Source organism: Puntigrus tetrazona, chromosome 16 (genome assembly GCF_018831695.1).
Source record: "Puntigrus tetrazona isolate hp1 chromosome 16, ASM1883169v1, whole genome shotgun sequence".
Lineage (NCBI taxonomy): Eukaryota > Metazoa > Chordata > Actinopteri > Cypriniformes > Cyprinidae > Puntigrus > Puntigrus tetrazona.
Window position 1 is genome coordinate 27,205,445 of NC_056714.1, and position 12,500 is coordinate 27,217,944.

The 12,500-nt window shown below is 34.6% G+C and overlaps 2 protein-coding genes across 5 annotated transcripts in view; one reads left to right on the top strand and one right to left on the bottom strand.

Moving 5' to 3' along the window:
• Nucleotides 1–9: 9 nt before the first annotated feature.
• cep72 (centrosomal protein 72) lies at nt 10–6,658 on the top strand. Its single transcript, XM_043261795.1, has 14 exons — nt 10–167; nt 238–365; nt 1,154–1,346; nt 1,779–1,893; nt 2,033–2,187; nt 2,341–2,414; nt 3,220–3,253; nt 3,376–3,459; nt 3,556–3,674; nt 3,743–3,839; nt 3,916–4,094; nt 5,184–5,298; nt 5,367–5,445; nt 5,521–6,658. The coding sequence occupies exons 1-14, from the start codon at nt 95–97 to the stop codon at nt 5,576–5,578; spliced, it is 1,503 nt and encodes a 500-aa protein (XP_043117730.1). The 5' UTR covers nt 10–94; the 3' UTR covers nt 5,579–6,658.
• Nucleotides 6,659–8,645: 1,987 nt separating this feature from the next.
• LOC122361070 (tubulin polymerization-promoting protein) overlaps nt 8,646–12,500 on the bottom strand; it is a 14,479-nt gene continuing 10,624 nt past the window's right edge. For 3 of the 4 annotated variants that reach the window (XM_043262027.1, XM_043262028.1, XM_043262029.1), the window contains exons 4-5: nt 11,067–11,220; nt 8,647–9,627 (exon numbers count right to left, since the gene is read on the bottom strand). In XM_043262027.1, the coding sequence (XP_043117962.1) occupies nt 9,427–9,627; nt 11,067–11,220 (355 nt within the window). In that variant the 3' untranslated portion in view covers nt 8,647–9,426. Of the gene's footprint in view, nt 9,628–11,066; nt 11,221–12,500 lie in introns of all 4 variants that reach the window. The other variant, XM_043262026.1, reaches the window with a different exon arrangement.

Consider the following 12,500-nt stretch of genomic DNA (forward strand, 5'->3'; position numbering starts at 1 on the left):
TTGTTTTCAGCGAATCAGACGCGGCGTCGTCACGTTACGTAAGTAATATTCATAAGTTCCGCGCACGCGCTATGTGAACTCCAGCTTCAAAACAATGGCGGCAGACGGTTTGACCATAACGGAGCCGTGGATCAGAGAAAAACTCAACCTTCAGCACAGCTGTTTAGGTAAAACACACGATATATTTATATATGTTATGTAGTTTGGTTGACTAATACTTTGAATCGTTCACCGCAGCGGATGTGAGATCGTTGACTCTTCCGGGAACATATGAGGGAAAAATCTGTCGTTTAGGAACATCCCTGAAGAACTTCGTTCGTCTGAAATCACTGGATCTCTCTCATAACGCGCTGGTCACCGTTCAGGTAAAAATAATTATTAATATAGATTATAGAATCAATTATTTATTTGCTTTTTATTTTATAACAACTTATTTATTTACGTATCAGCGATTTATTTGCTGTCACCGCAGGGTATTTTTTTTCTATTAACTTTCTTATTTATTTATTTATTTATTAACATAGTTTACAGAATCAATTGTTTATTTGGTTTGTTATAGGCTATATTTTATAATAACGTTCTTATTTATCATTTATTAACAGTTTACAGAATCTTTTTTTACTTGCTTTTGTCATCGGTCACGTTTTATGATAACTTTCTTATTTATTAATCTCTTAACATTTGCTTTTGTCATAGGTTATAAGTTACAATAAGTTTTATTCATTTATTAACATCGTTTACAGAATCACTCATTTGCTTTTGCTGTAGGACGTATTTTATAATAATTTTTGTATTAATTTATTAACAGTTTACAGAATCATTTATTTACTTACCTTTTGTCATAGGTCATGTTTTATAATAACTTTTGCATTTATTAACAATATACAGAATCAATTATATATTTGATTTGTTCTAGGTTGTATTTTATTTTAATTTTTCTATTTAGTAATTTATTAACAGTTTACAGAATCATTTATTTACTTGCGTTTGTCATAGGTCAATTTTTATAATAACTTATTTATTACTTTATTAACATTTGCTTTTGGCATAGGTTATATTTAACAGCGCTGTTCATTTATTGACTCGAGGTGATATATGTGTGTGTGTGTGTGTGTGTGTGTGTGTGTGTGTGTGTGTGTGTGTGTGTTTGCAGGGGCTTGAGCACTTGGAGCTGCTGGAGAGACTGAGCCTGTACTATAACAGACTGGGATCTCTGCAGGACGTCTTTGCTCTGCACAAGCTGCAGAATCTGAAGGAGCTGGACTTGCGGCTCAATCCTGTGGTCAGGAAAAACCCACACTACCGTTTATACCTGGTCCACGCCATGAGCAGACTCCGACAGCTCGGTGCGTCAGCCGTCTCCTCTGTCTCTCTCTCTCTCTCTCTCTCTCTGTCTCTCTCTCTGTCTCTCTCTCTCTCTCTCTCTCTCTCTGTCTCTCTCTCTCTCTCTCTCTCTCTCTCTCTCTCTCTCTCTCTGTCTCTCTCTCTGTCTCTCTCTCTCTCTCTCTCTCTCTCTGTCTCTCTGTCTCTCTCTCTCTCTCTCTCTCTCTCTCTCTCTCTCTCTCTGTCTCTCTCTCTCTCTCTCTCTCTCTCTCTCTCTCTCTCTCTCTCTCTCTCTCTCTCTCTCTCTCTCTCTCTCTCTCTCTCTCTCTCTCTCTCTCTCTCTCTCTGTCTCTCTCTCTCTCTCTCTCTCTCTCTCTCTCTCTCTCTCTCTCTCTTTCTGTGTGTCTCTAGCATCAAACAAACCAGTGCTTTGAAGGTGAACATGTTTTTTTCAGATGAGTGTCCGGTGCGAGACAGAGAAAGAAGGGCTGCTCTCATGCTTTTCTCGTCAGAGGACAGTCTAGACACTAATCATCAGAAGCACGCCTCGACACCAGACACAGACTGCAGGTAAAGATCCTGTGAGCAGCGTTTTTGCTGGCAAACCATTAATCACCTCCAAATGATATTAAGCTAATTTATTATTACTAAATTATTACTATTATATACTAAATTGCCTAAGGGACACAGTTTCTGGTTTGTTTTGCAGAAGTAGTGAGCTCAGAATAAAAGCGACGCAGAAGATGATGAAGATGCTCTCTCTTCTCGAGGGGAATGAGGAGGCCGCGCTGAATGAAGTTTCTAGAAGGACGTGGAGTAGCAGGAGACCTGAAGCCCCGTCCGTCCGCTTCGAGGGGTTACAGGGTCAGACACTCTCTCAGTCAAACACTGTGTGTATGTGTGCATGGGTAATGTTGCATACACATAACTGGGCCATGTTTAATAATGCACGACAGATATTACACGTTGCGAACATATTATATATGCCTGTAATTGTGTTTCTTTTTTTGCATTTAGAAAATCCTTGCGAATCAGATGTCATGTGTTTAATCAATGATCCCGAGTTTGACAGCCCGCCGAAACAGCACAAGGTACAACGTCTATTCATTCAAAAACCTTTCTGATCTTAGGGTTTAAAATGATGAAATATATATATATATATATATATATATATATATATATATATATATATATATATATATATGTGTATATATGTATATATATGTATGTATGTGCATATATATATATGTGTGTGTGTGTATGTGTGTATGTGTGTATATACATATATATATATACCTTGTAATAAAGTTGAATCTAATCTAATATATATATATATATATATATATATATATATATATATATATATATATATATATATATATATATATATATATATATATATATATATATATATATATATATATGTATGTATATGTATGTGTATGTATATATGTTTATGTATGCATGTGTATATGTGTATATATATGTGTATACATAATTTACATAATGTGTGTACTGTGTATATTTTGATATAAATACAAACATATGCATGTATATATTTCTGAAAAAATATGTTTATATATCAAATATATTTCTATAAAATATAAAATACAAAATACATACTTTGTGTGTGTGTATTTCTAGATACATATTAATCTAACACATTTTTATTCACTTATAACAGTACTATTTCACTTTATTAGATTTATATTTATTCATTATTATTACTATTACTATTTATATATTTCTAAGTTTTATTTAATGGTACACACAATCCCTGCTCTCATTAGAAACCCCTGCATATTAATATAGATATATATTTATTATATAATGACTTGTATACATAATTCATGCATATATTTTCACACAATGTTTTATTAATTGTCTGTCACGTAGGAGTCCGTTCCCAAGAGCTCGGATTGTAAAAAAGGTGAGTATTTATTTAGTTTTCCCACTTCTGTCCACAAGGGGTGGCGTTTCTCTCATTTCTCCGTTCACCTGTCACCTCGTGGTCACTGCTGTGGAGTGATCCTATTTTCCTGACGCTGTTAGAAGCTCCTGCTGGTTCTCACGCCACGGTTCGAGGGCAGAGCGTCTTCACGCCACATCCTACAGAAATCCAGCCCCATTCGCACGGTACGTCAGTACCAGTCACTTCATGAATGCATTTTAACCTAGCCGCCCGATAAACCATCGTGCATGTCGCAAATATTTTTTATGCATGTTCTGCAGAGGATGACGGCACAGCTTTTAAACGGAGAAACCAGCTTCAGGACCGAGCGAATCCGGTCCTGCATCCTCCCAGACTGACCTACCGGATCACATCAGAGAGGAAGCGCGCGCCGCCAAAGGTTTGTGCCGCCGCTCCTCGAACGGCCCTCGAAAAAAACACCTCTTTATCCGATCGCGTGCGTTTCAGGGAGCCTACAGGAAGCCCATGGAGCTGCTCCTCGGCGTGATGGAGGAGCTCTGGTCCGGGGAGAAGAAGGAGAACCGGCAAAACAGGACGCTCCTCGGTAAGTCGTTCTCTCCGTGACGGAGCCTAGTCTAACCGAGTGCACTAGTCTCGCTGATCCCGTGCTGTCTACCCAGTGAAGACCGTTCAGATCCTCGGCATGATGGAGAGGGACGTTGCGGGAGGAGAACTGGAGATACGGACTCTGAAAGAGACGCTCGAAGCCTTCAGAACACGGACTGAATTACAGGAAGAACGGCATCGGACCGAGACCGAAGATCTCAAACTCCAGCTTCGTCAGACGCGAGAGGCCACCGTGAGATCCTTTCTGTTCGTCTTATATTGAGCTAGTTCGTCGTTAGCACGTTAAGACACGCCCAGGGAAAGAAATCGACGAATACGGCACAGCCTGAGGCTTGTTGATCGCACTTTTGGTGTAAAAATGGACCAAAATACTATATGGCATATATCAGGATCTGGAATATTTGAAATAGCGTATGGAAAATATATAGCGTAATTAATCACTGCCACAATAAAGGTTTTTGTTTACATAATATATAGATGTGTGCTGTGTATATTTATTATGTACATATAAAAGCACACACATACATATATTAAATATACAGGTAAAATATGTGTATATAATAAAAAAATATTTATTAATTTACACACACACACACATTTATATATATATATATATATATATATATATATATATATATATATATATATATATATATATATATATATAAGTTTGTGTGTAAATAAATTCAAAAATATATTTTTTATTATATACAGACGATGTGTGTGTATATATATATATATATATATATATATATATATATATATATATATATATATATATATAAATAAATATATTTCTTATATATAAATACAAAACAATTGCATGTATATACATAAAAATACACAGTAAACTTTTATTTTGACGTGATTAATCGTTTGACAGCACTAATTAAATTAAATATGACTTTTAGACTTGCACTCTATTCATTTACTACTTGCTTGTTTTCTTAACACTAGCATCTCTATTCTTTTTGTATTCAATCTACGCCTTATTATACAGTTTTAAAAAAAGGCCCGACCCCAGCTTTCTCCGTCCTCAATCTATCCTGTCCATTATCTTTTCATTTGTTACACAATAATAACAACTCGCTACATGCACTGCGCTAAGCGGAGACTTTTCGTTGCTCTTTCGTTCATTTTGGTTTCCTCCGTTTCCCCTCATTTGCAAGTCCCTTCGGATAAAAGCGCCTGCTAAATGCAGATGTACGCATGCGTACCTATTTCGGGGATGCGTGCGCGCAAGTATCCACATTTTGCACTTGTTGCTACAAGAGCTTCTTCTCCTTCGTAGAGGAGTTAAATGCGTTCTCTTTTAATGCAGCGAGCCCTCAGTGAGCAGATGAAGGACGTTCTGGAGGAGAACGTGTCTTTACAGAAACGGCTGATCAAAGCAGAGAAGCGGCTGCTGAAGAAGCCGCCGGACGCGCAGGACAGAGGTCAGCTGCTCAACACTCGCACTTTGAGTCGTCGTAACAGAACGGGTTATTAACGTGGGTTTCTTTAGGACAGCAAACGGTCCCAGAGGAGTCCGACGCGAGAAGACGGGAGGGAAACGGAGCGGACGAGCCGCAGGAGAGCTACAGGTCAGAGTCAGGACCATCAGGAGCCTATAAAACCCACCCGCCTCCGGGTTCATTCATCTTCTTTTTATTTTGCAGGTCTTTGATCGCCAGAAACGAGCGCTTGCTGCAGCAGCTGGAGGAGGCTCTGGTCTAGTTCTCATCGAGGGCCAGTCCGTCCTGGTATACACAGCTGTGTCTTTTCTTTAGCACGCGCTCTCTAATGCGGAAACTCATGCAATCGCCGGCATTAATCGTCACGTGCAATGCAAAAAAATACATTTGTATCGGAAATGACGATATAATTTAATTTAGCTGTGATCTCGCTCTCTGGGAAACTGAACAAAATTAAATAAGCGTGCTTAAAACAAGAATAAACCATCCTCAACTTTCACGTATTTTCTCAGCGGACGCAGCTTCACGTCTCATTTGGCATCTCGACTTCAAAAAGCCCTTAGGTTGAGTTTTCTGGGTCCGATATTTTAAAGAAAGCTTAAACCGAAACGTGACGGCTGGACGCGCGCTGGAAGAGAGAAGCACCAGGCAGTTGTTGTTTTTTTTTATTTCAATACGATGCTACAAAACACTGACACGTTAAAATCGCTTCACCATCGACGTAAGACATGCATATCAGGATACCGCAGAACATTACAAAACATGATTTAAAAAATAAGACGGTATTGTTCCTCAAAACGGATGGTTAACAGTATTTGGCATTAAGCACACAAAACATGAAAATCATCCTATTAAATAGGCTACAACAACATGTATACTTCCTCGTGGTCCGAGTCACTTTCTGCGGGAGAGCTTGTCACTTATGATCCGTAGCCACTGTTCTGATCTGAAAATAGAGGTTCTGTAGAAGAATAAGTCTGTACACTCTCGCTCCTCGGGGTCGTCTGTGACACCGTTCAGGGTTCCCACCATCACGGCCTTATCAGGGAGTCGAAAATGTCATTTTCGGATCCGAAAAAAAGGGCTAAAATCTTAAAAAGTTCTCGTAAAAATGCACTGTGTGCTTAAAAAGGTTCAACTGGCTCATGTAAAACTCTTTAATTTTTTTTTTTTTTTTTTTTTCAGTTTATAAGGGAATTCCACGTTTGCTTAAGTCATAAACTCTTTTTAAAAAATGCATATAATAAATATAGATTTTACTAGTTGTAACTAGTTTTAAATAGTGCTGTTAATGAATAAAAGATGAACTAAAATAAGATTAATTTTCTTTATAAATACATTTTTCTTTGATATGCATGTGTACTGTGTATAGTTATAATTTTTTATATATATATTTTGCAAATATTTACATGCATGCATATATATATATATATATATATATATATATATATATATATATATATATATATATATATATATATATATATATTAGCACACACATATTATGTAAACAATTTTTTAAATTTAATTTATTTATTATTTTTGGTGCATTTAATCATTTGACAGCACTAGTTTTGAAACACTAAATATTGTGCTTGCACTGAGTAAAGCATGCTTGCAGGTCATAAAGCGGCCCGAGTCGAATGAGTTCGAACGATTGCTTTTAAAAACCCACATCCAGTGCTCAAAAGGGACCGGAAATCTGATGGGAACCCTGAAGGTTGGACGTCGTCCAGCGCGTTTATAAATGAATCCGAACGCTAGTAAAGGGAAAGGGAATGTATTCATTTAGACGTATATCATGCCAGCGTTAGTTACAGCACGTCACTTCTCTTGTAAACATTGTTCTGTACGTACGAAAAAAACTAAAACAGCAAAGTGCCTCGATATGACGTTAAATATAACAACAGTGCTTTTCAAACTAAAACCACAGCAGGGTACAAAATGCTTTTTAATATGTTCACTCGCAGTCTGATCTATGGCTGACGAACAGGCCCAGACACAATCTGCAGGCTCGATCGCGCTTTCAACGCCGCGTAATGGGTTTTAATGCGGTGAAATGCGCTAATAATCAAGCTTGGAACATAATCCGATCAGCTAAAGCGACTCATAAAGGAAGTCTGATTCATCAGGATGCACAGAGGAGTCCCGTAAGGACGGCGTTTCTCGCTGGTTCCACATTATGGGCTCTGTACTGAGGCATGAGAAAGAGCTGATGGGGTATCGTTTCACAGACTATAGTTAATCATTCCACAGTTAAAAGACACAGGCAGTGTTTCATATCACGCCATTATAGCATTAGAAATACATAGTTATGCCATCAATTGAAAAAACATCGACCAAACTACTAGATGTACAATCTTGAGCACCAGCGGTCAGTTCTTTATGCATCGAACCATAATTTACGACGGATGGACTTTTGCATATGAAATGCATATTTAAAGAGTTTAAAATAAATATTTAAAGGAGCCAAACGATTATGGAGTCAGTTTTTTAAAGCCACGAATGCAGCGACAAGAACTGCGCCCGAGGTGTAGATGAGTTTGCTTCTTCAGGCTAAAATGTGGATGAAAATGCAGCATTGCGTCAGTGTCTGTGCAATGGATGTGAATGGGTGCCGTCAGAATGAGAGTCCAAGCGGGCGGTGAACGCACCACAATAATAATCCACGTACCAGTCTAGTCCATCAGTTCACATCCAGAGGAGACAAAAGCTGAAACAAACCCATCATCAAGGAGTTTTAACTAAAACCGAGGGCCTTAATGTATAATAGCACTATATATATAAAATGCGATTAATTGTTTGACAGCAGTAAAATATGCAATACAAGTGTTTTATTTTCATGTTAATAAATATGCCTTATGATTTACTTTATATATATATATATATATATATATATATATATATATAAATAATAATAAAGAAATATATATATATATATATATATATATATATATATATATATATATATATATATAAAAATAATAAGAAATATATATATATATATATATAAATAATAATAAAGAAATATATATATATATATATATATAAATAATAATAAAGAAATATATATATATATATATATATATAATAATAAAAGAAATATATATATATATATATATATATATATAAATAATAATAAAAGAAAATATATATATATATATATATATATATATATAAATAATAATAAGATATATATATATAAATAAATAATAATAAGATATATATATATATATATATATTTTTTTTAATAATCTAAAACAATATATATATATATATATATATATATATATATATATATATATATATATATATATATATATTTTATTTAAAAAAAACATATACATATATGCACACTTCAGAGCATCTAAATGCTGGCTTAGTTTGATCTTTTGTCTTCAGATGTTAACCGATGTTCTGTGGATTAACTGTGATGTTTTTATCAGACGCTCAATCCGACGGCACCCATTCCATGCAGAGCATCCATTCATGAGAACGCTGCATTTCTACAAATCAGATGAAGAAACAAACTCATCCTAATCTTGAGGGCGAGCGCATTTACAGCAAGTTTTTTTTTATTTATTTTCGGGACGAATCATTGCTTTCAAATCGCACAAATGACTGAATACTAAGACGAATGCACGTGAATGCATTTCATCGCGGGCCTGAAAAGCACTTCCCGTGCGTGACCAAAGAATGCACGAAATGCACGACCCGATCAAATTCAGACGCCAGATGCATTAAGATATAAATGCAGATGGAAAAAGCATCCCTGAAGCGTTTGCGAAGCGTGTTTCAGGCTGCGATCATTGGAGAAGCCACAAAACGGCAAGTATTCATGTCAATATTCACAATAAAAAAAACCCTTCACTAGTAGAGCGTGCAATATATCGGAGACGCTCGTCTTTCCCTCGGCATCTTTCTGGCGTTTGTTAGGAACGTACCAGCTGGTGGCGTCGGCGTTGGATGTAAACAGCGTTCCAGTTAATAGAAATAAAACACTTAGAGGAAGAGGAACATAAACTCAGTGTTATTCACAGACTAAAGACGTACCCTCAGTGGAAAATGGGAAATCCGTTTGTGCTTTTAGAGCGGAGGGGGGTTTTGTCTTCAGTCGCGGGGAGGTTTGGAAACTTTCTTCTCGTACGAGCCTGCGTGCTTGTATCCGGAGACGTACCCGGACGTGTCCACCACTTCCACCCGGCCGGCCTTGCCCTTCCCGCGGCCCGTCTCGTCGAAGCGCTCCTTGTGCGACCCCGTGAACTTGCTGGTGTCGGTCAAGCGGGACACGGTCGGGGACGCCACGGCTCGCTGCGAGTCCAGAAAGAGACTTATGATCAGTTCCACTTGTAAACATCTCTTTAAAAGTCTCTCCTGCTTGACAACGCCGCATTTAAGGGAGCAAAAATGCAGTAAAACTGTGAAATATTATAAATAGCCGTTTTCTGTGTCAATATCTCTTAACCTGTAATTCATTTTTGCGACCAAATCTGAATTTTCAGCATCATTAATCCAGTCTTCAGTGTCCTTCAGAAATCATTCTGTTATGCTGTTATTTTTATTATATATTTTTATAATTTAACAGCAAATTCACGTTTTGGTTCTTTGATGTTGGGTCGCATTAAACGCAGGAGAACATAAAATAATTAGTGCTGTCAAATGATTAAATCGCATCCAAGATAAATGTTTGTTTACGTAGTGCATGGTGTATATTTATTACATATAAATAAAAACTAGCACACGGTATATATTTTGAAAATGTTTACGTGTATATGGCTAGTTGACAAAGAAAAATTGGATTAGGTTCTGTGGTGTGACGTGACAAAAATCTGGAAAAAACATAACATACAAACAACATAAGAAAAATTCATCTTCGTTCTTAGAGTGACAAATAGCATGAGAGAAGGTTTTTTTAGTTTTGTTTTTATTTTTACATTTTTATTGTCACACCATACATCAACTAGCCATATATTTATATACATTATATATTTAATATACAAACACAACATATTTTTCTGAAATGTACATGTGTGTTTTTATTTTTATATATATATATATATATATATATATATACACACACACACATATATACACACACTTTTTCTAAATTATATTTTTATAAATAAATAAAATTATATATATATATATATATATATATATATATATAAAAATATTGTAAATGTGATTATATGCAATTAATTGTTTGACAGCAGTAAAATAAGCAATACATTCTTTTTAAGTGTTTTATTTTCATTTTAATAAATATGCCTTATGATTGAATTATATATATATATATACACATACACATTTTTAATAAAATAAATATATAAATTATATATATATATATATATATATATATATATATATATATTAAATAATCTAATATATATATATATTTTTTTTTTTAAATAAATAATTATATATATCTTTTATATATATATATATATATATATATATATATATATATATATATATATATATATATATATATATATATATATAATCCGATTAATTGTTTGACAGCAGTAAAATATGCAATATATTCTTTTTAAGTGTTTTATTTTCATTTTAATAAATATTCCTTTTTAGGATTTAATTAATTATAAGCTTTTCCTCAACTCACGAACCCCCGGTTTGCATTTATGCATTCATCAAACGTTTTTCCGACTTCACAAAAGCTCTAGAAAAACAAAGATACTATCACCGCTTGTTGGTGAGAGACAGAACAGCACGTCTGCCGTGGGCTTTACCGTGACTCCAGATATTATGGGCGATTTCCCTTCTATCATGCTGTAAACCTCTCGCGCGGCGTCCTCGCTGCTCTTGTCTTTGAAGCGCTTCCTGGCGAGCTCCGCCAGCGCTTCTTTGAACTGGCTGTATGTAATGGTGCGGGCAGATTTGTTCCTAGAAAACAACGACAAGCGGATGATAAACTCGTCAGCGTGTCTGGTGGCATCGGATATAAACACAGAGCAGACCTGATTCAAAGAGCTTCTGTAAACACACGAGGACGGCTTCAGGGACGCTTCACCAAATGAGAAATAACACGGGTGTGAAAAACATTAAAGACAGTTTACAGGGATAGTACGCCCCCGATATTAAAAGTGCACCATTATTTTGTGTTTTTTATCCTTCTTGGTGACTCATAAAATGCAAGTCGATGGCTACAAGTACTTTAAGAGTCAAAAAAGCACATCAGGCAACACAAAATGAATCCCAGTGACTCCTGAGAATATATATCGAGGTCTTGTAAAGTAAAACGATCGGTCCGTGCAAGAAACTGGACATTATTTACAACATTAATATCTATAAACCAGAGTAAAGTCATGTACGAAATAAGCAATACATTCTTTTTAAGTGTTTTATTTTCATTTTAATAAATATGCCTTATGATTTAATTATATATATATATATATATATATATATATATATATATATATATATATATATATATACACACATTTTTAATAAAATATAAAAATGATATATATATATATATATATATATATATATATATATATATATATTTAAATAATTTATACATATATATATACACATATATATATATATATATATATATATATATATATATATATATATATATACACATATATATATATATATATATATATATATATATATATATATTTTTTTTATATATATATATATATTTTAAAATAAATAAATTATATATATATATATATATATATATATATATATATATATATATATATATATATATATATTCCGATTAATTGTTTGACACCAGTAAAATATGCAATATATTCTTTCTTTTTAAGTGTTTTATTTTCATTTTAATAAATATTCCTTTTTAGGATTTAATTAATTCTAAGCTTTTCCTCAACAATTTACAACATTAATATCTATAAACCAGAGTAAAGTCACGAATCACGATTGGGTTCTTTTCACTGCTCTATTCACTTTATATGCTAAAAATCAGAGTTTCGCAGCATTTTTGGTGCTTTAATAATATGATTGTGTCACTATTTAAGGAAACTAGCGAATGTGACCGGTTTATTGAAACGAACCGCCCGAAAGAATCAGTTCACGTGGAAGAATCGGATCGGTTCAGTTTCTATCCATAAAACCCTCACTATATCATCAAGAGCCACGGGTAATTATTCTGCGCTTTTTTTGTGTGACGGCAGCCATCGACTTGCATT